This window comes from Gorilla gorilla, chromosome 9, assembly GCF_029281585.2.
Source record: "Gorilla gorilla gorilla isolate KB3781 chromosome 9, NHGRI_mGorGor1-v2.1_pri, whole genome shotgun sequence".
In the NCBI taxonomy this organism is placed as follows: domain Eukaryota; kingdom Metazoa; phylum Chordata; class Mammalia; order Primates; family Hominidae; genus Gorilla; species Gorilla gorilla.
Window position 1 is genome coordinate 24,380,780 of NC_073233.2, and position 26,478 is coordinate 24,407,257.

Consider the following 26,478-nt stretch of genomic DNA (forward strand, 5'->3'; position numbering starts at 1 on the left):
TCACAAAAAAGACAAATACTGTATGATTCCACTTAGATGAGAGACTTACAGTAGTCAAAAGTATAGATACAGAAAGTAGAATAGTGATTGCCATGGGCCAGTGGAATGGGGAATGGGGAGTTATTGTTTAATGGGTATAGAGTTTCAATTTTGCAAGACGAAATGTTCTGGAGATGGATGGTGGTGGTGATTGCATAATGATATGGATGTACTTATACACTTAAAAATGGTTAAGATAATAAACTGTAAACTACGTATATTTTACCATGATAAAATTAAGAAAAAAATAATTTTTTAAAAAAAGAAAGAAAGACTTGTGATACATATCAACTAATTACAATATGTAGACCTCATTCAGGCTGGGCACAGAGGCTCACACCTGTAATCCCAACACTTTGGGAGGAGAAGGCAGGAAGACTGTCAGAGGCTGAGAGTTCAAGACAAGCCTGGGCAACATACCAAGACCCCATCTCTACAAGAATAAAAATTTAAAAATTAGCTGAGTGTGGTGGCACATATCTGTAGTCCCAGCTACTTGGAAGGTAGAACCTAGAGGATCGCTTGAGCCCAGAAGTTTGAGGTTGCAGTGAACCATGAACACACCACTGTACCCCAGCCTGGACAACAGGGGGGACCCTATCTTAAAAATACATTACATATATATATATATATATATATATACATGTGTGAGTGTGTGTTTTATATATATATATGTTTATATGTGTGTGTGTGTGTGTATGTGTATGTGTGTATTTATATACAGGCATGGGAAGAACTGTATCCCCCTAAAATTCAGATGTTGAAATTGTTGAAACCCTAATGCCCACTGTAACTAGATTTGCAGATAGGGGCTATGGAATGCAATAAAAGTTAAAGGGGGTCATATGTGTAGGGTCTTAATCTAATAGGACTGGTGTCCTTATAAAAAGGAAGAGACATCAGAAATCTCTCCCTCTCCACAGGCACACCCAAAAAAGACCATGCAAGAACCGAGCAAGAAGGTGGTCACCTATAGGCCACGAAAAAAAAAAAAAAAAAAAACTCACGAGAAACCAATCCTGACAACACAATAATCTTAATACTTTTAGCCTCCAGAATGGTGAGAAAATAAACGTCTGTTCTTTCAGCCTCCTAGTTTGTGGTATTTTGTTACGGCAGCCCTAACAGATTAGTACTGTGGTACATCCATACCAACAAATACTACTCAGCAATGAAAAGAATGAATTACTGATATACACAACTTGGATGAATGTCTAGGGAATTATGTTGAATGAAAAAAGCCAACCTCAAAAGGTTATATACTGTATGATACCATTTATAGAACATTTTTGAAATGACAACATCATAGAGATGGAGACAGAAGAGTGCTTAGCCTAGGGCTAAGAAGTGGTTATAGGCAGGTAGAAATGGGTGTGGCTATAGAAAGGCAACAGGAAGGATTCCTGCGGTAATGGAACTGTTCTATATCTTGACTGTATCAATGTTAATATCCTCATTATGTTATTGTACTATAGTTTTGCAAGATACCATTAGGGGAAACTGGGAAAGAACACACAGGGTCTGTTTTATTTTTGCAGCTGCATGTGCATCTGCAATTATCTCAAAATAAAAAGTTGAATTTTTTTTGAAGTATAATCAATGCTAAGCCCAGGACTATCAGCACAGTCCTGCACTGAGCTCTTCCTCACCTCCTCTCTCCTTCCTCCACTCCACAACTGGACTCACAAAGCACCTGAGCCTCAGCTGCCACAGCCAATTAGTGCTGTCCTTCAGTTCAAAAGGAGTAAGAGCAGAAAAAATGAAAAGGGGAGAGATAAAAGGGTCACCATTCTCCCACACGCCACCTCCCTGTCCCCCTCACACACAGACTGTCAGTCCCATCACCCACTCACAGTACAGGAGACAAGCTCACTTAAAGCTTTTAAATTAATAAACATTAAAATCCATTAGGAAGGCAGTGCAGTTCCCTGCAAAGAATATGAGCCTTAGGATCCAAACCATCCCAGGCTCTGACCCCAGCTCTACGTTACTCCCTGTATAAGCTTACACAAGCACTTTAACTGTGTGCCTCAGTTTCTTCACATGTAAAATGTAACTCGCATCACTTCCTGGTTGTGAGGATTAAATAAAGTAAATAAATAGCACCTAGCATCATACCTAGAACACAAAGAGCTAGAAAACTTCATTTCCTTCCTCTCTACCTGCTAATGTCTTTCCTACATGACTTCTGCCTTATGTTCTCTCCTTTTCATCAGAACCACAATGCAGCAGGACCCTTTGAAATATTCCCTAAATGGTTTTTCTCCTAAAGTTAAGTTTCCTCTTATTACAGACCTATTTTAAAAGGCGGAGGGCAGGCTGGGCACAGTGGCTCACACTTGTAATCCCAGTACTTTGGAAGGCCAAGGCGGGAGGATTGCTTGAGGCCAGAAATTCAAGACCAGCCTGGTCAACATAGCGAGACCCTGTCTCTACAAAAAAATCTTAAAAATTAGTAGGGCATGGTGGCATGCACCTATAGTTCTAGCTACTCAGGAGACTGAGGCAGTTAGACAGCTTGGGCTCAGGAGTTCAAGGCTACAGCAAGCTATGATCGAGCCACTGCACTCCAGCCTGGGCAACAGAGTGAGACCCCATCTCTAAAAAGTATTAAAAATAAAAATAAAAAAAAGATAAAATGATCACCTGTAGCAGCTACTGCATGCCTCAGTCCAGCAGCAATACAAACAACCTTCTCTTTATGGAGCTGTCAAGATAAAGAAAAGGATTTAGATCTCAGAACCATCCACCTACAAAATTTTATGTAATTTATACCAAATACAATGCAGTATGGTCCTCATTATGGGTCTGACTGGTTTAAAGCAACCACTCCCCCCAATATTTCCACCCATAAATACCTCTACATTTATCCCTAAAAGAAAAAAATATATCTTTTAAAATACCATATCACAATACCATATGACAACAACTCTCAGGGCTGGGAGGCACTTCTAAGGTCATCTAGTCCAAGAGTTAGTAAATGTTTTCTGTAAAGGGACAGTTAGTAAATGTTTTACAGGCCACAGTTTCTGTCACACTACTCAGCTCTGCCATTGTAACATAAAAGCAGCTCTAGACTGTACATAAATGAATGAGCATGACTGTGTGCCAGTAAGACTTTATTTACCAAGGACTCAAAGTTTCCCAACATGATCTAGTCCAATCTCCATCCAACAACACCCCACCAAGTGGTCATCCGACTCCTGCCAAACACCTACCCCCAGTGACATAGGGATCGCCATTTCCCCAGGTGCCTGTTCCATCTTTGCACAGTTCCATTTATCTCTTTAGGTGGAACCAAACCTATCTGCCTGCAGCTTCTGACAATGCTTTCCAAATATTTGAAGACAGTTGTCATGTCCTCTCTAAGACATCTTGTAGTGGTTTTAAAAATAGGTCCTCAAATTCTTGCTACTCCTCCCTTCAAGATGTGGAGCTTAATACCCCTCCCCTTGTGTGGGCTGGACTTAGTGACATGCTTTTAATAAAGAGAATAAAGCAGCAATGAGTGACTCAGAGTCTAGGCGAAAAAAGGCACTAAGGCTTCCTGCTTAGCATCTCTCCCTCTCTCTTTCATCACTCCTGGGGGAAACCAGATGCTATGTCTGAAAAGTCCAATAGAAAGGTCCACATGGCAAGGAACATGAAACCATTAGGGCTTTACCACATTTGTTTATTTACAGGTCCACGGAGATTGCAAGCAGACCCACCTAACATCTCAACTGTAACTTCATGAGAGACCAGCTAAGCTGTTCCTAAATTCCTGACTCTCCGAAACTGTGACATAATAAATGTTTGCTGTTTTAAGCTGCTAAGGTTTGCAGTAATTTGTTACACAGCAATAGATAACTAATGAAGATCTTTTCTTCAAAGCAAATATCCCCCATTCATCAGCCATCACTGGATTTCAAATTCCCTTCCCCTCCTGGTCTTCACTTCTCTAAATATGCTCTAGTTGTTCAATCTTTCTCTTTTAAAAGAACTCTATAGCATAATCATAACCCCATTAAGGCTTATCACATTTGTTTATTTACAGGTCCACAGTGTCTTTCTAAACTTTAGGACCCTCAAGGGCAGGACCTGAGTCTTATACACCTTTATGCCCAGGGCCTAAGCACCAAATCCACAATAAAACACAACATCCCAGATGCAGGCTGAACAGCAGAAAGGGCTGAGCTTTGGCCTTCCTTCTTCTGGAAACTATACTTCTGTCAATGGAGTCCACAATCACATTAGCTTACGAGAAGATCAAATCTTAGCGTTAATACAATTTGAACATATTGTCCTTTATATTTTTCTTTTGTTTTTCCCCAAAAAACTAACTGAAGGGCTTTACATGTGACTTCAGTCTCTTTAACACCACTCACCTCCACCTCTTACTCTCCATCCCAGCTGTTGCTGCTTTAGTTTGAGCCACAATCATTTCATTTGGATTGTTAGCAAGAGTTTCCTAAGTAACCTTCCTTCAATCCATCTTCCTATCTGACCTCCCTACCATGCTGTTCTTACCATGTATCACATACAACCACCCTGATTGCCCCATTCCCACCCACTCTACCCTGGAACTTCCACCTCTTCCTTATATTCCAACCATACTAAACTACTTACGATATCCCAAACTCTCCTGTTTCATTCCGTTGCACCTTTGCCTACATGGTTCCTTCTGCCTAGAATGTTCTTCTTTTGCACCCACTCTGAGCATCCTCCTATCCCAAGACAGGTAAACCTCTATTTAACTTTTGAGACTTAGCTTAAGCCTCTTCTCACCCCACCTTCCCCCAGATGCTCAAAACTCCTTCCTTTGGGGATATACATGCATCTGTCATAGTTCTGACATGGTATTACATTTAAGTATTTATGTAATACTTAAATGTCCTATCATGTCCTACCAAACTATAAAGCTCTCAACTGCGAGGACAGGTCTTATTCAACTTTGCTCCCACTGCCTAAACATAGTACCTACACATAATGGTTGTTATTAAATAAATGAATGAATTTCTATTAAATTTCTCTTTGGCACATTGCTCCTATTGTTGCATAGAATGTCACCTGTCAAAATGTTTTTACTTTCTGATTCTGTCAACCAACATATTTTAACCATTGTTCCTCTATTCCTTAATTATATAAAGTATAATTAAGCTAAATTAATTATAACTTATATGTAGGTGCTTACAAGGCCATCTATTTGCAATTGGGAGCTATAATACTTCCTTCAGGGACACAGAGCCTAGACTTTGTGCATACCATGGGAACCATGACCCGAAATAACAGTCCACAGACCAACAACTGAGTTCAGCAAGCTGGCAGGGGCAGACCCAAGCCTTCTCTAGGGAAAAAACATCTCCCACTATTAATCAGAGTTTAGGGAAATTAGATCGGAGTGGGGCAGCTTAGGTGGTAAAACTCATTTTTGATTCAAGCATATTTCTTTAAAAATTCTATATTCCTATTATGATCACTTACAATATAAACTTCACAAAAAGGGGTGATTTTAAGTATGATGCACTGAAGTAAAGAGCTCTGAACTAGAGCCAAGAGTCCTGTTTAACACTTGTTTTGTCCAATATGGTAGCCACTACCTACACATAGCTCTTGAAAACTTGAAATGTGATTACACTAAACTGAGACATATTGTAAGTAAAAAATGCATACCAGAGTTCAAAGACTTAGTACAAAATCAGTATAAAATATCTTGTTAATAATTTTTATACTGAATTAGCTGGGAACGGTGCCAGGCACCTGTAATCCCAGCTACTCGGGAGGCCGAGGCAGGGAACTGCTTGAACCTGGGAGGCGGAGGTTGCAGTGAGCCGGGATCGCGCCACTGCACTCCAGCCTGGGCGACAGAGTGAGACTCCATCTCAAAAATAAAAATAAAAACAAAAAATAACTTTATACTGATGACATGCTGAAATAACAGGCAAATCTATAGAGACAAAAAGTAGATTAGTACTCACCAGGGGCTGAGGGGAAGGGAGAATAGGAATTGACTGCTATTAAGTACATAGTTTCTTTTGGTGGTAATGAAAATGTTCTAAAATAAGATAATGATATTGGTTGCTCATCTCTGTGGATATACATTTTAAAGGGGTTAATTTTATGGTATGTGAATTACAGCTCAATAATGCTGTTATTTTAAAAATTAATTTCACCTGTTTCTTTTTTAAATAGGGCTACTAGAAAATTTTAAATTACATATGGCTCACATTATATTTCTACTGGCTAGCACTGGCCTATACCATTTGCCTAGCTTAGTGTCTTTCGACAAATCACTTCTATCTGGACCTATTTCTAACATAATTTCAATTATTACTAATTTTAGAACTGTAAAATGTCATCAATATCCTTATGAGATGTATTACTTTTATTGTTTTATTTCACAAAACTTTATATGAAGTGTATGAAAACTAACAGAGGTTTTCATTCACAATGTTTACCTCCCAACTTAATTTTTCCCATCAAATTCTCCTACTCCATGGGTTTTCAGGGATCCTGACAGCCTTTTATTCTGGGGAGAGATAGGTTAATACCTTGGTAACACTTTAACAGGTCATGGGCAAGCTAAATATTAACTGTCCTCACCTCAATGGCCTGGGGAACCACACATCTTCGAGGTCCATGAGGAACTCCTAACTGGCCAAAGGAGTTGGATCCACATGATAGAACTTGACCATTTTCTGCAAAATACAAATACTTAAATTGCAAATCTGTGAAGTAAGATGTCTGTGACCAATGGGTAAATGCTGCAGGGTGAGAGATGCAAAGGGGATGAGGGAAAGTGCTTCAGTGCATTCAGACCATATTCCCTGCTTTTATTCCTCTAGGAATGAAAACACTGGGCACCAGGTTAAGCACTCCACACAGATTGTCTATTCTATTCTCTCATTAATAACAGATTATCTGTGTAGAACACTTAACTCAGTGCCTCGTATTGGGATGGGAGGATAGTAATTTTTCATTTTTCATGTTTCCATGTGACAAAATTTCCATTAGTAAAACAACACTCCAGCTTTTCTCCCTGCCCTTCCCCATCCTCACTGCTTTCTAGGGGACAGCGGTCATGTAACCAACTGGTGAGTTTAGGAGACGGGACAGGACATATGTGGCTTGGCACCTCCCTCTCAGTCATTCTAGGCTGACACATAGGAAGCATTTCCCTGTGGGGAAAGCCTAGAGATTTGGGGGTAAGTTTGGACCAGAAGAATATTAGGACCACTGGCCTCATAAGTAATCCTGTCCTCCAATTTAGCCTTTACCAGTGAAAAGCCAATAGTTTTTAATCTCCAATACTGACTTCTCTGTGCTTTTCTCGCAACTGGCTCCAAATATGAGCAGGAAAGAGCATTATCTACTGACTCCTTACAATCCAAAACATAGGCTCACAATAAACACCTTATAAATGATAGTTATTGTTTAGATTCTAATAATCACCATCAAATTCAAAACATATTACAGAACCCCTCCACAGAGGAGGATGGTGACACTTGAGCAGGGTTTTAAAGCTGGGATTCGAGTCCATCAGATAGACAAGAGGGGCTGGTCCAGACAGACAGAAGAGCATATACTGCTTGGTATGACTAGAAAGAAAAGTATGAGGAGTGTGGAGAATAAGAGACACGGCACAAAGATAGCTAGGGAACAGTTACAGAAGGCCAACGCTAAAAAGCTAGGAATCCGAGCTATGTCTGGGAGAATCCACAAGGGTTTATGACAGGAGAGTGACAGAAGATGCCCTTGCCAGAGGACCGTGGCAAAGAGGGAGCCTGGTCAGAAACCACAGATGGTCCTTTAAATCCAGAATGGCCAGCTAGACAGAGCAAAGCTGAACAGAGAGGTCAAAACTGCTTCAAGGGAACAGACGTCAGCTGACAAGGTAACTACTGCTAGCTGTTCCCAAGTGCATTACTCTAATAACCCTCTGGCCATATCCTATCCTGCTACCTGGCTTCACAAAGACCAAACAGATCTGCCCAACACCATTTATTTAAAAAAAAAAAAAAATCCCACAGTGTGAAAAAGCTGCCATCACTGCTTTGGCAACCACTATTGCCTCATATTCTCCTACCACATTCCCTGTAAGTAACCCTTTGCTGCCACTGCTGGCCACTGGCCAGCTACCCCAGGCACACAGCTATCATGAACTTTTGGGACAGGAAGTGGCCACCAAAGGTGATCTAGTCTATTCCCTATTCTCTGACAAAAGTTTTCCACCCCAATCCCAGTCTCCTTTACCGTTAAACTCTCCTTAGAAAAGGTAGTCCACAACTTTCCTTGACAGCCAGAGGGAAAATTTGTGTGTGCTTTTTATTTATTTTTATTTATTTTGAGATGGATTATTGCTCTGTTGCTCAGGCTGGGGTGCAGTGGCGCAATCTCAGTTCACTGCAACCTCCACCTCCCAGGATCAAGTGATTCGCCTGCCTCAGCCTCCCAAATAGCTGGGAATACAGAGTAGCTGGGACTATAGGCGTGGGGTACCACGCCTGGCTAATTTTTGTATTTTTAGTAGAGACGGGGTTTTACCATGTTGGCCAGGGTGGTCTCGAACTCCTGACCTCAAGTGATACACCTGCCTTGGCCTCCCAAAGTGCTGGAATTACAATTGTGAGCCACTGCACCAGGACTTATGTGTGCTTTTTAAACACAAAGAGGCTTTCATTTAATCTGCAGTCACCACCATCATACTGTTCTCACCCAAAGCCTTTGTGGTGACAAAAATCTACCTAGGAGTGAACTCACCTGTGAGCATAATCGTAAAATCCCAGCCACAGGCCACCTGTTGGATGGGACAGCCAAAGAGGGATTTGCAGGGGGTAAAATATGGGATATCCTCTGTGTGACCAAGCCCCAGTTGCCCATCTTTGTTCAGGCCACAAACAAAGAGGTCTCCTCCATCTGCAAAATATAAAGGCATCAGTGATAGCGTGCACAGGAAAAAACACAACTGCAAAATGAACAAAAAGATTTCACTAATTATTTGGAATCTCAGACCAATAACTTTTTTTGCCATCCAAGTTAATAAGCTGTGTATGTTCATGTATTCTGGAGCGAAACAACACAAGGCCAAAGGCCTCAAACTAATACCTACAGAGAAACTTCAAGTCTTGGCGCAGTGGTCAATGAATCACCAAACTGAGCATCTACTGGAACAAAAAGCCAACAACATTTATTCAACATTGAGAACGTGCCAGGTACTGTTTTGAGAGCTTTTTGTGCAGAGCGGACTTATCCTTTAGGCACAGTGTCTAGGGCCCACAATGCTTTCAGAGGCCCACAGAGTGGCTTAATTTTTAGTTATTTTTAAATGAGAAAAAGATAATATAGTAACGATGCATATATAACACTAAATCTGGAGTGGATTCCATTAATATCCATCTTTATACCAACACAGTTGTAAAATATAATTTTTTTCTTTACAAAGGAAGGGGTCCATAAAGGGAAAAGCACCAACGACCCATGACAGTCGGAATGGAGCCCTGCTAACTCACTGGTTCTCTTCACCCACCATTATTATCCTCATGTAACAGATTCAGAAACTGTGGCTATTTGCCCAAGGCCACATTGATAATAAGTCACAGAACCAGGATCTGAACCCAGAGATTTGATTCCAGAGCTCATGTTCTCAACCAGATGCAATATGCCCCCCTTTACAACATTGTAGCACTTGTACTACTTGTTAAGTGCTATCCTAGATACAGTGAGGGAAGATTAAGGGGAATACACAGTTTTTGCTCTCAAGGAATATCCAATCTAATTACAAAGACTTCTAATTCCTATGGTGTAAAATATACATTGTAACTCTGCCACTACTTTGCCTTGTGATGTTAAGCAATCAGTGTTCCTTTCTGAGTTTCATTTGTATAATGGAGGGGGTGGGGGAAAGGGGTGGCCTAGAAGATCTCTGAAGTCCTTCTAGCCCTGAAAATCTAGGATCTTCTGATGGTAATTTGGCTCTTTCACAAAAATGTTTCACAAAAATACATTATTTTCCTCTGCAAAATACAAAAGGCTGAAAGATGGCAATATCATATCCAGGGGAAAACGTCTAAATAAGAAAATGAGTGACTATCTACTTTTGAAGGAAATTACCTGTGACAACTGCAGAGTGGCCCCCTCCTCCTGTGATCCTCCTGACACTCCTGGGTTTACAGAAGTCATTCAGTTGCTGGGGCAACAGCACATCTTCCTTATGGCCGAGGCCAAGTTGCCCATAGCTATTTGCACCCTAGGGATGAATAAGCCAAGGATGAAAAAGTGTGGGAACCACAACTGTCAATGTCTATTTACCTGTCTCTGTCTTTCTCACCCTGACGTATCTCTCAGACCCTGTAACAGATGAGATTTATTAGGCTCATTCTTTTTTAAAAAAAAATTTTCAGCTCCTTCATGGCAAATACTCACAGCACTGTTTATTCAAATATATAATAACAAGCACCCAAAAACAACATGTAACACTGTCTCCCCACCCCTGATCTGTAATCCCATTAGAAAGAGACTCATGACCATAACAGTGGAGGAAATTCATGTCCAGGAAAGTTCCTAGGTAGGCACCCTGGCAGGCTTAATTTACTGGGCCAAAGGACAAATGCCCTGCTTGGCCTCCTGCAGCAGCTGAAGAAACCACACTTTTTTCTACCTCAGGCCCCAGAAGGCAAAGTGGCGATGCTAGCCATGGCTGGAGGGGACCTGAGTCCTATGAGGTCCTTGGCCTAGCCCAACCCTCTGGAGGTAATGGGGTAAAATGGCCTTTCCTCTTAGAATGGCTGGGAAAAGAGAGGCCATCTCCTAAATCAAGGTTCTTCTGACTGAGAACAAGACAGCCTCTTGAGGAGGAGGGGCTTCTCTTCTCTAGAGAGAGTTCTGGGCTACGAGTCTTTGGCAGGAGTATCTCGTATCTCTCCTTACCCCCTCCTCCTGCACCCATGCCACCTCACTGCTTTCCCTAGCTGAACTTCAGCCCCCAAATGAGAACACTATCCAGTGTGTTTCAAATAAATTATAAATATGGACACAGAATCCAAACAAAGTTCCAGGAGAAGCTGCTCACAGACCCCTACAGGGTCCAGCCTGAAGAAAAATGAAGGTCATTTCTTTGTTATCTGTGTCTCTGGAGCTGTGGGCAAAACTGTCTCCCCTTGTCCTTGAGTAACCACGTGAACAGCTCAGGACAGAGAGAGTTTCAGACTTAGAAACGCTCTCACCCCATCTCCTTTCTTCCCTCCTCAAATCCCTTCCCCAAAATCTGAAAAGAAAAATAATAATAATTCGCTCACCCAGAAGGACTCTGGAGCATTTGGGAATGTAAATCTTACCCTTCCTTTGTCAAGTGGGAAACTGACCAAAGAGGAAATGACCTGTTAGGCTCATTCTTAACGGCTGTTATATGCTCCCATATTTAGATGGAGGCCCCATCCTCAGAACACCATGATTTCGATATGAGAAGAGTCCTAGGCATCCACAACTCAGCCAGTAATATTCCTCATCTTTCCCTTCTTATGCTCCAGCCCCCAGGTACTGCCTTTTGGAGACAGCACAGGGGTTCCTTCTGATAAAAGCTAACTACCTAGGGAAGCTAAGGAAAGAAAAAAATGAGAGAGAAATGGCATCAAAATGGGAGGGCAACATCCTGGAATTAGTTCTTGTTTCTCCTCCCCACACCCATGATGGGAAAACCAACAATGACTCTGGAATCAAAGCTGGCTAAGGATTTTGTGCCTTAAAGCAAGGCATGTCATTATTTCATTTGTACAGTGAAAGAGGCTGGCAATGATCTCTAAAGCCCTTTCCAAGTACAGTGCTATGTGACTCCAAGATTCACATGGTGAGATTCCAGTAAGGGGACAGATTTCCCCTTGACAGGCAATATGTCTATTATTATTATTATTATACAAAAAAGGTCCATAATCCCTAATCTGAAATGCTTACAGTCAGATGTATTTCAGATTCAGAATTTTACAGCTTTTAGAAAAGTAATACAGTACATATGTCATATATACTGATGCAAGGTCCAGGGACAGCAGCCCATAAGCAAAACAATAATATTTCTGCATTACAAAGTACAAATATTCATAAGAAGTGGCCAAAGACTATAAATGGCCTTATGTCCAGTAAGTTTTGGGTTTTCAGAGCTTTTTGTATTCAGAATTGAAGATAAGGGATTGTGGACCTGCAGAGAGAATCTTACTAAGATTTCAGAAATCTTTATAATTTATTCAAGTACCTACTCCTAGCTGGTTCTTCCTGGAGATGAGAAGTAAAATCTTTTAAATATGTTTGTTTTTGAAGACACCTGAATGAGGAAAGGTGATGTAAAATAATTACAACAAATACATACATACATACTTACATACATACATACGTAATCCTTCCCCCTGTAGTCTATTTCACAGCCATCCTGGGCTGCAAGGACTCAAAGATGGAAGAGTAAGCCATAGCAGGGGCATAAGTCCCAGAAGCCCAGAGGGGGCAGTATTAGCTACCAATTACTGAGTGCTTCTCTCCATACTGTGCATTTACCTTTAATCCTCACAACAACTAAGAAGGACATTATTACTGCCATTTCACAGAGGAAGAAACTGAGGCTCAGAGAGGTTAAGTAACTTTCCATAGTTACGTCTGGGTAGGCAAAAAGTCTGATGCCCTGCACCTTTTACTATACCTTACTGTGTCTCTTAGAAAAAATAAAAAAAGGACATACAGTGAAGCAGCCCAGAGCTTACCTGGCAGGTGATTAACTGTATGACCTTATCTAAAAGAGCATCCCCATATCACTCATTTTCTGCTTTATTTTTCTTCATGCCACTTCTTGATGTTACATTATATATGACTACTTGTTTACTGTACACCACCCCTGCCAGAAACTAAACTCCAGGAGGGCAGGAACTCTGCTTTGCTCACTGCTGTTTCCCCTGCATCTGAAACTGTGCTGGCCCAAAGAAGATGTACATATATTTATATGGCGAATGAATGTAAGACCCTATGAAAGACTTGCTCAGCATGAAGGGGAATATAGAGCATACATGCACAGGATTTCTTGGTCAGCCCTGAGATCTCCGTGGCTGTCCCATTACCAGGGGTGCAAGGCTGCTGAACACCTGGGAGAAAAGTAACATGACACATGGGCACTCTGAGGTTCAAATTACGGTACCAATTTTTGTAACACTGTGAGAGGCCCTAAATCCAGGATAAAGCAAGACGAAGGGAAATTTAACACAACCTATTACAACTGTTGTTTGCCTTTCTTCCTCATAAACACTCCAGACATATCACACATGCACATGCACACACACACACACACCCCTAACAAGGTAAATCCCCTTCCTGTGAACCAAACTTTATTCCCCCAAAATTCACGTGTTGAAGCCCTAACCTTTAGTACCTTACTGTATTTGGAAAGAGGGCCTTTAAAGGGGCAATTAAGGTTAAATGAGGTCATAAGGGTGGGGCCCTAATCCAATATGACTGGTGTCCTTAAAAGAAGAGACACCACGGATGCTCACGCACACAGAAAAGGCCATGTGAGGACACAGTGAAAAAAAGCCATGTGAGGACACAGTGAGAAGGCGGCCATCTGCAAGCCAGAGAGAGGCCTCGGGAGAAACCAAACCTACTCACACCTTGATCTTGGCCTTCTAGCCTCTGGAACTGTGAAAAATAAATTTATGTTTAAGCCTCTGTTGTGTGGTATTTTGTTATGGTAGCCCTAGCCGACCAACACACCCCCACAGTTTCAGATTATACAGCAGGAAAAACACACTACCAGTCCTCCAAACACAGCAGAAGGGTGTCAACAACCTATTAAACATATTTTACAACCTTTAATATTCGGCTTTGTCTGTACTGAAACAATATTTCTGTTTCCTCTGTCCACACAGACGCCAGTCTCCTGCCTGGAAAAAGCCAGAGACAGCACACATTCAATCCCCAACTCCACCCCCAGCTCCCGGGCCACCTCAAAGACGCCCAGCCAGCCAGACTACCGCAGGTCACGCCATGCTCTCCCTCCTGCCAAATTGCAGCCCCACATTCAACAAGTGCCGCCTTGTACTGATCATTACTTCTTTAAAAATTGGACAATTAATACTGATTTTAACAGCAATACAGGTTATAATTTTGCTCTCCCCCAACACAAGAGCTAGAAGTCCTTCACTCGTGTATTTCACTCATGTGTATTTCCCCAACACCAGCACATGGGTAGGCACACAGATGCTCGTTCATTCATTCGTCAACAAGTATTTACTGGGGACCTACAATGTGCCAGACACCAAGAGAGGCACCGTGAACAAGACAGGCACAGCACCCACTCTTACCACACTTACTTTCTAGCCAGAGAGACTAACGTTAATAATAAATTATACACATCATTACAGTTGTGATACGTGCTATGAAGAAGCACAAGACGCAGCGACTGCTTGTTCCCGTGCATGCTGGTCGGCCACCTGCCACGCTCCTGTGCATGAACCCTCCTCTCTCCCAGACACACATCAAGATGACCCTGTCTCTCCCAATGCTCCCGTCAAACCAACAGCAGCCCAACTCCCCCAACACATGCAAGAACCGGTCACAGCAGAGTGTCAGCAAATAGGCAGGGTCTGTGCCTCGTGCGCGGCCAAACACCGCAGGCCTCACATCTAAAGGATGCTTTCGCCAGGCTGGGACAGGGCCTCCCTCCTCCAGGCATCAGGAGGGTGGGGGGCACAGGTGGCCCCACGGAGCTCTGGGACCGGGCGATCCCCTCCACCGAGCCCTCCGCGCTGTCTTCCAGGCGCTATTCGGGCTGGAGGGCTCTCGAGGAACCAGACGCTCTGCCCCGAGGCAGGTTCTTCCCGCGGCGCCACAGCCCCTCCGGCCCTGACCCCGCCAGCCGGCAGGCCCCTAAGTCGACCGCGAAGACCCTTCCTTCCCCGCCCGCTCCTCCTCCGCTCTCCCTCCGCTCCCAGCCCAGGATCCTTCAACCCAGAGCCCGGCTCGGACCTCAGCCGCCCAGCCCCTGAACTGCCCACGCCGCGGCCAGCAGCTCCCACATCTCGGCGCCTCTCAGGGCCTGCACCGGCCCGGGGGCGGAGTCACGTACCCAGGCGAAGAGCGCGGCCGCCGCGGGGGCGGCCTCCGAGGCGCTGGGCTCGCGCTCCATGCGAGGACGCTCCGCCGGCGCTTCCGGGAGAGACCGCACGGGGGCGGGGCCTGCCGGGGGTGGGTGGGCGCCGGAGCTGGACCGGGGACTCGTGATGGGTAGGGCGCGGGGCGGGGTCTGTGGTGGGAAGGGGCCCGCGGGCCGGGAGAGAGGGTGCGGCCGGGCCCTCGGGCCGCTGGGGATCAGTGGTGGGCGGGGCCAGACGACAGCCCCGGAGCCGCCTCCCAGTCAGCCCGCCCCGGCGGCGCTCGCAGCGTCTCCGCCCGCAGCCTCCTGTCTCGCTGGGCCTCTCAGCCTCTCGCTCCTCCCCCCTCGTACTCTTTATTTTTAGTCATAATTTCATGTTTCATGCAGGTGCACTGCGCGCCACAGTTCACAAAGCTCCTTCGCGTTTTTGTCTCCTTGGAGGCCCACGACAGCCCAGAGGGGCTGACAGGGCAGGGATGGCATCACCATTTGCGGGAACAGGAAATGGAGCCTGAGGGGTAGGGCAGGGTCCTGCCCGGCGTCTCAGGCGCAGTTGTCTTGAGCCCGCTTTGGTGTGCGTTCGCAAACATCTGAGGGGGCGCCTTGGGAGGCGAGTGGAGTGGCACGTCGCCGGTGTCGCCCTCTGCACCTAGCACGGAGCGGGAACCCGCGCCTCGCGACGCTGAATGGGGGAGGCTGGTTAGCGTCGACTCCTGCCGGGGCAGCCTCGGCGCTCCGGGCACGGCCCTGAGCTCATTCTATTAATAATACTGGATAATCGTCACCCAACGAACATTTCCATATAAAATGGCTTTTCTCAGACAGCGTCGTGTTGCTGATGGGAGTTAATTAAGTTCAATTTATCTGAAGGAAAATATGGCACCGCGTATCGGGAATACAGAACATATAGGGTCACATTAAAGATGATCATCCACATTCACATTCGGTAGCACTTGGCCCCTCTGCTGACACGGGCCTCCAGCACTCACTGCCCTTCACCCCTGGGCTTCTGGGAAGTGTCTCCAATGAGCTCTTACACTGTCCTTTCCCGTTCTTTCACTCCATCCACTTCTAGGAGTTTCTGCCTGTAAGACCACTTGAGGGCAGCCCCTCACCTTTATCTCTCCAACCTGTGGCATCTGGAGAACGTCGATGACCATACCAAGAAAAAAGCAAACTTTGGAGAGATAAAACAGCTCTTCATTCTCTAGGGATCTGAATGTGCAGGAGCTATACCATGCTTACTGACTGTCTTATGAGTGGGCTTTCTTTGTGCTGACCATTTCTTTGAAGCATGTGTAACAGGATGTAAAAACGGGATCCTTCACTGCTCAGTTTTGGCTGAGCAACAAGTGCCAGTTACTCCTATATCATAAAGTAAGGTTCAAGACCACCAAACCAGGACTTGCAAAGCAACTGTCTAGAAACCAGTGTATGACTTTCAGTCTACGAAAAAGGTTGAGAGGCCAGAGAGAATTCTAGTAGCCACAATTATCAATGTGGTGTGGGTCTCAACCCATCTCAGGTCTAAGGAAAGTTCCTTTACCTGGGTCCCTGAGAGAGCTTGGTATGCATCCCTCTAGATTTAGGACCCAGACAGGCTTCTGTCCAATCCGTTCTGAGAAATACAAGGGCTTGTGGCTGGATATCTGCTCTAATAGCTGAGCAAAGACAAACTGATGCTTTGGGGAGGTCTTTCACACCCACAGTTTTTCAAAATAAAAACTGTCCATTTCCCATGTGAGTATTTCCCATACCTGAGCAAACTGGCTGGGGGATGGTCTTAGACCTTGTCCAAGAGAATTTCTGGAAGGGTGAAGTGACACCCACAGGACAGTCGATCACTAGATTCCTTGAGGGTGAGGGAAATGAATTTAACAGCCCAGAGAGATACATTTACCCACATCAAGAAATCCCAAGAAATAAGAAGGTGGGAAGGTCTTCCAAAACGCCCACAAGAAAATGTCAGCATGTAATATTTACAAAGTACAGAAAGCACTGATGACAATTCACAACAGTATCAGACCAAAAAGAACTTTTCTCCTCCTTACCTCTCCTCCCCTCTACATCTCCCCAACCCTGGAGGAGTCCCAGGCATCCACTGAGTAACAAGAGACAAGGAAATGAAGAAACTAAGCACACCCACTCCTTTCTCAGTTCTGGAGGAGGAAAAAAGCTTCAACCTTAAAGTTTGTTTTATCAAAGTTTTTCCACAGGACTAGCCTTTTTAAATATTGAAATGAGAAAGAGAGAGAGAGAGTGTGTGTGTGTGTGACAGAGAGAGAGAGAGAGAGAGAGAGAAATCGAAATTAGGATCTAAGGACTTTTTATTACCTGTGAGCAAGCAGAAAGTCAGGCAGCAACCTGAGATTTCATCCAGAGGGGCAAGGAAGAACTACCTACAGAGCCAGTTTTAATAGAGAGAAGGTCTGGGAGAATATAGTTGTTTTCTGACTCCACCCCTTGAATGTACAAGCATCAATATTTTAACTAACCTACAGTTATATTATGTCATATCCCTTAATACAATTTATTGGAAGTGTTGAGATGTTGCAACTATTTCAACTATGTACTCGCCACTGCCTAGTTCTTCCCATGAGCAGCCTGGCTGAATTGCAGTTCTTGAATGGGACTAGATTTAAACCATTTAATGGCTTCACTTTCAGATGGCTTGTCTCCCCAAAAGAGGAAAGTATAAAGTATTTGAGAACACACAGATTGCATCTCTGTACCATGAAGGTTAGGAAATTTTTTCCCGTTGGATTATTTTATTTGATCATCCCAATAATACTAGTATGATAAGTGCTGTTAGGATTATTATTTTGTTTTATCTTGTTTTTTTGAGGCAGGGTCTCTCTCTGTTGCCCAGGCTGGAGGGCAGGTGGCATGATAATGGCTCACTGCAGCCTCTACCTCCTGGGCTCAAGTGATCCTCCTGCCTCAGCCTCCCAAGTAGCTAGGGCTACAGGTGTGAGCCACCTTGCCTGGCCAGGATCGTTGTTTTATAGATGAGAAAACTGAGGCTCAAAGTAGTTATTTACTTCAAGGTCAGTTTTCTACTTTTGATAAAGGAAGATTAGCTAGCTGCATACCTATTCTCTCATAAAAAAAAAACTAGAAAATTTGACAAAATATTTTTAAAATCTATTTCAAGTTATTGGAGAGCTATCAAAGCAGGAAGAACTTGAAGGGCCAAGATCTGGAAGCTGAGGCATTATATTTGGCACTACTTTTCTGCTTGAAGCACTTGCTAATTACTAAGCAATGTCTTGGAGGCTAAGAAACTGGGCTGAAATCAACAACTAAGAAGCTGAGCAGTACCTTTAGCAATCTCATAGGGTAGGGATGGGAGGAGGGAATGGTGGACATGAAGGAGGGGACAAAAGTAGCAGTCCAGAGCCCCCAAGGAGAAGCCCTGGTACACACTCATAGTTTTCTCTTGAGATCCCTAAAGGGCTACACCCTAAAAGTCAAGGTGAACTGGAAATAGACCAGCCCTCACAAAGACTGAAGCTCAACTTCTCTTTGGCTCAATCCCTAATTGGACTAAGACTTTACCATGCCATTATATACTGCCTACTAGAAGCAAAAATTAATACCCTCTTGTGGAAGATAAAATTATCCAGAAGCTAAGGGGGAATATCTGTTAAGAGAGTAATTGTATTAGTAATTCTTTACATGTGGAAAATGAGTTTTTTTTTTTTACAAAGTCCTCTTGCAGCATAACTTCTCCAATAATCTAGTGTAGTAGACTTAGTTCATTTTACAGATGAGGAGTGTAAACCAAAAATAAAATTCTAAGGCCCCCCCCACAACCATCTGAATGGACTTTCTTCTAGGCCAGGGCACTCTAAAACGTAACCCGAAACACTGATTCAGGCCATGACTGGAAGTGGGGGTCACACATATGCCTCCTTATACCTCTCCAGCATTAACATCAACACAGACCTTAAGTCTGATAAGAAAAATTGACAGTCTATTCTCTTGGAAGCCTGCCATCTGGAGGCTTCATCTGCATGATAAAACTCTGGTCTCCACAAACTCATACAGCAACCCAGACATTCCTTTCTATGAATTGCCAATTAGAAAAATGTTAAAACTACCTATAATCTGGAAGCCTCCCACCCAACACTTTGAATTATCCCAGCTTTCTGGACTGAGCCAATGTATCTTATAAATGTATTTGACTGAAGTCTCATGTCTCCCTAAAATGTATAAAACCAAGCTGTACCCTGACTACCTTGGGCACATGTTCTCAGGGTCTCCTAAGGGCTGTGTCATGGGCCATGGTCACTCATATTTGGCTCTTCAAATACTTTACTGTGTTTGACTCTTTTCGTCGACAGGAACGTAACACAGACTTTACGAAGAACTCTGAAAAGTGGTTACCAGGTTCCAGATATGTTTGGCTTCTATCTCATATCCATAGGCTTTTTAAGAAGTATAAAGATACAATGGATTTCCTAAACTAATAAAATTGCTAATGTAAGTTTAAATCAATTTTTAACGTATGTTTGAAACAAAGTAAACATTGGTTGAGAACATAAATTTTGTGTTCATTTATTATCCCGCTGAATAACAAACTTGTAAATCATAAATATATATTACATAGTAAAACAAAGATTAGACCAAAATAGACCATAGTACCTTAAACACTTTCTATGAATTAACATATGGACTCTATCATATATTCCTTTAGAGAATTCAGGATTTTTTTCTTTTTTGAATTTGGAAGCCAACTTAAAAGCTAACAATAATTATTTACATTTTGGTGTGTCATTACTACTTGTATAACTCCAAATGACAGAATATGTAGATAAAGAAATGTAGGTATTCTGAAGACCAGCTTTTGAGCATCCTTAAAAAGTCATGAAGATATTAACTATGTCTTTGAATAATGATTTACTGATTAAGAATTATTAACCGGCTGGGCATGGTGGCTCATGCTTGTAATCCCAGCATTTTGGGAGGCTGAGGCGGATGGATCACCTGAGGTCAGAAGTTCGAGACCAGCCTGGCCAACATGGCGAAACCCCATCTCTACTAAAAAAAACAAAGATTAGCGGGGCATGGTGAAGCACGCCTGCAGTCCCAGGTTGCAGCGAGCTGAAATCATGCAACTGCGCTCCAGCCTGGTCAACAGAGTGAGACTCTGTCTCAAAAAAAAAAAAATTATAAATGAAGCTTTTAGTTCAATTCTGTTCTCACATTTGGGTAACTATTTACATATTCCTAGGTGCTTTGAAGACATATATTTAAAATGCATGAAAATTCTAAGACTCTCAGGACTCCTGATTTACCAAATATTACAAATACCCAGAGGTGAGAAGAACTGAAATCCATCATTAAAAATTTCCAATGTTTGGCCAGGTGCAGTGGCTCATGCCTGTAATCCCAGCACTTTGGGAGGCCGAGGCGGGCAGATCACGATGTCAGGAGATCGAGACCATCCTGGCTAACACGGTGAAACCTTGTCTCTACTAAAAATACAAAAAATTAGCCGGACGTGGTGGCGGGCGCCTGTAGTCCCAGCTACTCAGGAGACAGAGGCAGGAGAATGCCGTGAACCTGGGAGGTGGAGCTTGCAGTGAGCCAAGATCGCACCACTGCACTCCAGCCTGGGCGACAGAGCAAGACTCCGTCTCAAAAAAAAAAAAAAAAAAAAAATTTCCATTGTTCTGAAGTTGTGGATTATAAGGCTGTGCCTTTAACATTTATTCTCACGTGCTTTAGTCATAGAGTGATTTTAAACATCATCATTTTAAAATTCAATAAGTATGATTCTTCGCCATTATCAAAGTTGTATGAAAATAACCATATATAGTATGCATAATTTGTGTTATTTGCTATCTATTTTTTAATTTCTTTTTTCTACATGTTCTAAGATTTGCTATCTTTTTTAATTTCTTTTTTTCTACATGTTCTAAGATTTGCTATCTATTATGATTTGCTTACAGTAGATTTCCTTGCAACCAAACTATAAATCAGATAATCAATATTTCAAATGATTCCAGATTAGCTAGCATCTATTTACCATCAAATGTATACTAAGAGTTGATTAGCTATTAAAATGTACAATGTAAAAATTTAAAACAGCATGAATTATTCTTCAAAATTCTATTTCCTTATATAATATGACACGAAATACAAAGTTTTTAATAATTTATTTTGAGGACTAAGAAGTGTTAAAAGATCTATTAGTCTGTTGAAATAAAACATGTTAAATGGTATACAATTTATTTATGTGAAAAAAAGCCTATTTTTAAGTAGCTGACTAAACCTGAAAATGATTGAAAATACAATGTTTAATATACCATTAATGGAAATTAAATTACTGGGAAAGGAAGCTGATGGACTGTGATATTCAAGTGATTCTGAGTTCCTTTATAGACCTGTTCAATTTGAGATGCTTGGCAGGGCTGTCATATTGAACAACCCCTATTCATTCTATGTGGATGATGCCACATGAAGTTGTACAGCATTGGCCTAAATTATGAGACATCTACATAGACATCCAGGAGTTCGTTGGAATTAAGGGGCAAAAAAATTCAAGAAAGATGTCAGGGTTATAACTGCAAATAGAGGATTCATTCAAAATAAGAACTGAAGTCATGTATCTGGGTGACATTCCCCATGAAGAGGTGGCAAAAAGAGTAGAAGTGCAAAGACAGAAACTTGAAGAACATCTTCATTTAGTGACTAGAGGGAGGAAAGGGGCAAATTAAAGAGACATAAGTTTGTATTTTGGAGTTCAGCTTCACCCATTTATAACAGGACTGCTTACTCCCTGTGCTACACAGCTGACTCTGTATAAAAACCATTCTTTGGCAATCCTTACATTACTTACAGTCTCAGTCCTAAACCACTCTTCTTGACCTTTCTGACATTCTATTTCCTCCCCTTTTCTGCAGCCTCTACTCTCATTGCATACCTTTCTGTTTATGGCCTCACCTTATACCTTAGAAATAAAGTGCTCAGCACTGTTTTTTCTATCTTTTACTTTGTGCTTCTCTTATCTATCTCAGTTTGAACTCTTCCTTTGATAACAATGCTTCCTGTTAATCTGGGGACAATCCCATTATAATACCTAGGACCACATGTCTGAGTACAGCCCCATGCAAGTCGCATCTCTACTAAGTTTCCCTTGGACCCATGAGTAGGATAGATAGTCCAGAATAAAACCAGTATCGTGTGATGTCATTGAAAGAAAACAAAGTTTCAAGGAAGATAGTCATTTGGGAAGGGGCTCCCTAATGCCTAAAAAATAAAGTCTTGAATTTTTAGCCTAGTCTTAATGATTATGCCCCATTCAACCTTTCCAGGCTTAGCTACTCCCATTTCCCTACAAGATACTACACTTGAAACTAGACTACTTGCTCTTTACTAGGTATCCTCCATGTGCAAAGGCCTCTATACTTTTGCTAACGCTAGCAACAAAGACAGCAGGGTCTCCTGTTAAATTTTAGTGTGAATGTGATTGAGCTTGGCACAAATTCAGCAATAAGTAACAGATACTTTAGAAATAAGGGGATCTTAGGTAACAATATGAGTCAGCGCCATAATACTCCTCAAGTTATTCTAAGCGATCCTAAAGGGTCATTTTACTCAAGGAGGATTGGGGAAAATAGAGTTAGGCTGAGATTAGATCTATCTATTGGGTCAAACAACTTCTCTATTAAAAATGGGTGGTCAGTGGCTTGTATGGTATACAAATTGTCTCATTAAAGCTGCTACCAAAAAAAGAAGAAATAAAACTAAACAAAAAAATAAGTGGTAAATAGAATATCCAGGTACAAATTTTCAAAGACTAGTGATTCATTAAGTAGTGGAATTCGATAATATTGTTTGGCCAGAAGATGCTGTCCCTCCAGGATCAGGTGTTCAAGAAAAGCAAGAGATGGCCCAGAGGCCTCCGAATTGATGCTCAAATGTTCCTGGATGACTGGCTACTGTTAGATACTCGGCTTCCTGCTGACCTTAGCAAGGGCATCACTGACAACATCGAGATCATGCTGCAGCTCGTTCATGGCACTGGTTATGCTCTTGGTGTCTTTCAGGATCTGAATACTCCGTGTATATGGATTATACTTCACTCCAAATGGACGCTTAATTGTTTTGGTAAATTCTCTATTTAAGAAAACAAATAGGAGACAATCAATTTCTAGGGAGTGAATGATGAAAACTAAACAAACAACAGAATAATTTCACATACTAGGCAAAAAACAAATTCTTGTTAGATATGTGTACAACCAATCTGACCTACTTCTCTACACTGCATTTGCAGAGGCCCCCTGGAATCCCACACAAGTGGGAAACCTAAAGTAGTTATAAAATAGTTATAAGTACTTTACGTTATAAAGTAGTTGTAAATCCCTGGTATTACTAGGGAAAGATCCCATAGATGGATTTATTAATCATTTATTACTGTATACATCTCTTGACTACAGTAAGGAGACCAACCACTGTAGTTTTATCAGTAGACGTAAAACTGTTTCATTACAACACTTAACCACATAGTAACAGATCCCTCAGTCATGCCTTATATAACTATACCTACTCACATATGTAACCTGTGTGTTTATATAACATATAACACATACACACACATACTCACACACCCCAAAATAGACTAGGAATGGTCCTACCTCCTGCACATGTAGATTTTTTCTGCTTAGAATGTTTCCCTCTAGGCTCCTTTCAAATGACCTAAATTCTGCCCCTTTTTCAAGCATTAAAGTTCTGCCTCCTTTATCAAATCACTGTTTGAACCTCTCATTTGGCACCCCCAGGAACAATCATGTCCAGGACTCCTAGGGATAAATGTGAAACTGAGGACAACTATACATCAGTAGCAGCTGAAATCCAACTCGTAATCCACCTGGTCTACAGAGGGGACCCCCTTTTTCTAAAAAGTTGCCATTTATGCTAGAGGAATCCCTGCTAGTATTATTATTTGGTTTCATGAATGGCCTAACTCCCCAACTAATGGTTTCTCTGAAAGACAAGGACTATGACTTCAACCCCTATCGATCTCCATCATCACAATGTGACCTCATGACTGCTTCCACTCAATGTTGTCTCATTGATTCTCCTTCAAAAGTCTTTTCTTTTCCTACTACTTCTGTCTTAGTTCAGGCATTTATTTTCGCCTGAAGTGTTCCAAGAATCTTCTAAAAAGTTTCTCTGCCTCCAATATCCCCCTTTCTTAACCACACACTTAGCTGATTAATAAAGCGTAGCTTTGATTACGTTGTACATATCTCCTATATTTCTCAACATCCTGACCTTTTTTCATGCTAACTCTCAGTCTAAAACTTAATATATCTAAATATTACCTATCCTTCAAGTCCTTTCTCAAATAACATTAAGATTACCCTGTTTGTCCACCTGAAATGAATTGCTATTGAATAAAATGCAGAACAATGTTTCATCTGTATCTCTCCAAGGCTCTTGTCATTTTCCATGTTGTTATATAGCAATTTTCATATCATCTATTTTCCCTATTAGACTACTAAACTCTCTGATTGGAAGAATTGGAAAGAAAACAATTTCTCAATGTATCTGATTCATATTTGCAACTATGCAAAATCCTTATACACAACATACTCTAGATACTTGTTATGAAAGGAAGATGTGTTACAGACAGAAGGCTCCTTGTGAGCTTCAAATTATCTAGCTGCTTACTTCTGTGACTTGTTACCATAATGGGGCTGAGCTTTCCCGGAAGAAAATGAAGGCATGAAGAAGATATACTGTACCTCATCTTCTCCTTTGCATCTTCAAAACTTTCAGATACAAAGTAGACATCTTGAAAAGTTGTGATAAGACATTCCTGTTTGCAGGTAATCTTGGGATCAAAGGGCTTTACTTTGGCATGTCCAGAAAGTGCATGCTAGAAGACAAAGAGTCAGTGAATCAAAGAGTAATATCTATTTTTCATAGATCATGCAACTTCCATAATTGGCTCACCTCTAAACATATTACTAATGCAATGGCCCCAATCTACAATTCCAAACTTATTTCCTATAGCTCTATTCAACCCACAGTACACTCCAGCAAAAGAAATGGCTTGCCCTTCCCTGTAAATACCCCCAAGATCCTCTCCATGGCTTTGTTCTTCCTCTCTTCTTTGTGTAAAAGGCACCCAAGGATATTTATTTACTTATTCCTGTGTTATGGCACCTACTTTCCACCCAACATTAGTTATTCCTATATATGACTTATATACCCACCATCAAGTGCTCCCTGAAAGCAAGACAGTACCTTGGATGGTGTTTCATACACATTCATTACTCAACAAACATGAGTTTATTTATTCATTGAATAAATAATAAATCTCAAGGAATTTCCTAGAAATTATAGAAGTTATTGCTAGCATATCAGAAATGATGAGGAAATAGCAAGACTTTGTAAGCAAAGATTTTAAAACACTTTTTACTTAAAATATACACATACCATTTCATATATATCAGAAATATATCAAAATATTTCATGTGTGTGTGTATTACTAATGCAATGGCTCCAACCTACAATTCCAAACTTATTTTCCACAGCTCTATTCAACCCACAGTATACTCCAGCAAAAGAAGTAGCTTGCTGTTCTCCATAAATGCCCTTATAAAATTCTTATTTTATCTATCTATCCATCTATACATATACACACACACATATTTGGATTATATGATATAATATATAATTGGGAAATAGAGAAAAATACATTCAGGTAATGATTAGTGACATCCCCAAGTATTTTCCATAGTAAGCTCTTGTTCAAAAGCAAAAACTATTTCAGGTTTTATCAATTATGTTAGGTGAATATGGTTATATACAAAGATTTGCAACTCTTACTTTGAGTTCACTGATAGAAGAAAGTAAGCCAGCACCAAAGACTCTTAGCTGTCCATCTTGTTTACATAGACCAAACTCCACAGTGAAAAAGTAGCACTGTAAAAGAACATCAATATTATTCTCACACACTGACGAATTCAACTTAAAACAAATTACAATTCTTAGTCACTGACCCAAAATACCCTAGAATAAAGTCCAAAATCCCAGTCTAGTTCACAAGTCTTTCTACAATCTGACCTCATTCTAAACGAATACTTCTCAAACTTCTGTTCTGATGACTTTTACGTACTATTAAAAATTAGAGGACCCCAAAGCTTTTGTTGTGTGTGTATGTGTAGGTTATCACTAGCTATACTAGCCATATTAAAAATTAAAACTGAGAGGAAAATGCTTGTTAATTAATTTTAAAATTTAATAAACTCATTTTATGGTAACAAAGAATGTTTTAATACAAATAACTATATTATACAAAACAAAAAACTAAAAAAAGT

General features: G+C 41.6%; 2 protein-coding genes across 10 annotated transcripts in view; both read right to left on the reverse strand.

Moving 5' to 3' along the window:
• SERGEF (secretion regulating guanine nucleotide exchange factor) overlaps positions 1–15,379 on the reverse strand; it is a 225,000-nt gene extending 209,621 nt beyond the window's left edge. For 2 of the 6 annotated variants that reach the window (XR_008669777.2, XM_055355968.2), the window contains exons 1-5: positions 15,113–15,314; positions 10,129–10,264; positions 8,779–8,934; positions 6,622–6,716; positions 2,686–2,746 (exon numbers count right to left, since the gene is read on the reverse strand). Coding sequence is in view for 5 of the 6 variants with exons in the window: in XM_055355968.2 (XP_055211943.1) it covers positions 2,686–2,746; positions 6,622–6,716; positions 8,779–8,934; positions 10,129–10,264; positions 15,113–15,172 (508 nt within the window). In the remaining variant the exon portion in view is untranslated. Of the gene's footprint in view, positions 1–2,685; positions 2,747–6,621; positions 6,717–8,778; positions 8,935–10,128; positions 10,265–15,112 lie in introns of all 6 variants that reach the window. The other 4 variants (XM_055355969.2, XM_055355970.2, XM_004050772.4 and 1 more) reach the window with 3 other exon arrangements.
• A 4,295-nt stretch (positions 15,380–19,674) lies between these two features.
• TPH1 (tryptophan hydroxylase 1) overlaps positions 19,675–26,478 on the reverse strand; it is a 28,697-nt gene continuing 21,893 nt past the window's right edge. For 2 of the 4 annotated variants that reach the window (XM_055355971.2, XM_055355973.2), the window contains 3 exons: positions 25,988–26,083; positions 24,898–25,031; positions 20,868–23,266 (listed from right to left, as the gene is read on the reverse strand). In XM_055355971.2, the coding sequence (XP_055211946.1) occupies positions 23,092–23,266; positions 24,898–25,031; positions 25,988–26,083 (405 nt within the window). In that variant the 3' untranslated portion in view covers positions 20,868–23,091. Of the gene's footprint in view, positions 23,267–24,897; positions 25,032–25,987; positions 26,084–26,478 lie in introns of all 4 variants that reach the window. The other 2 variants (XM_019035971.4, XM_055355972.2) reach the window with 2 other exon arrangements.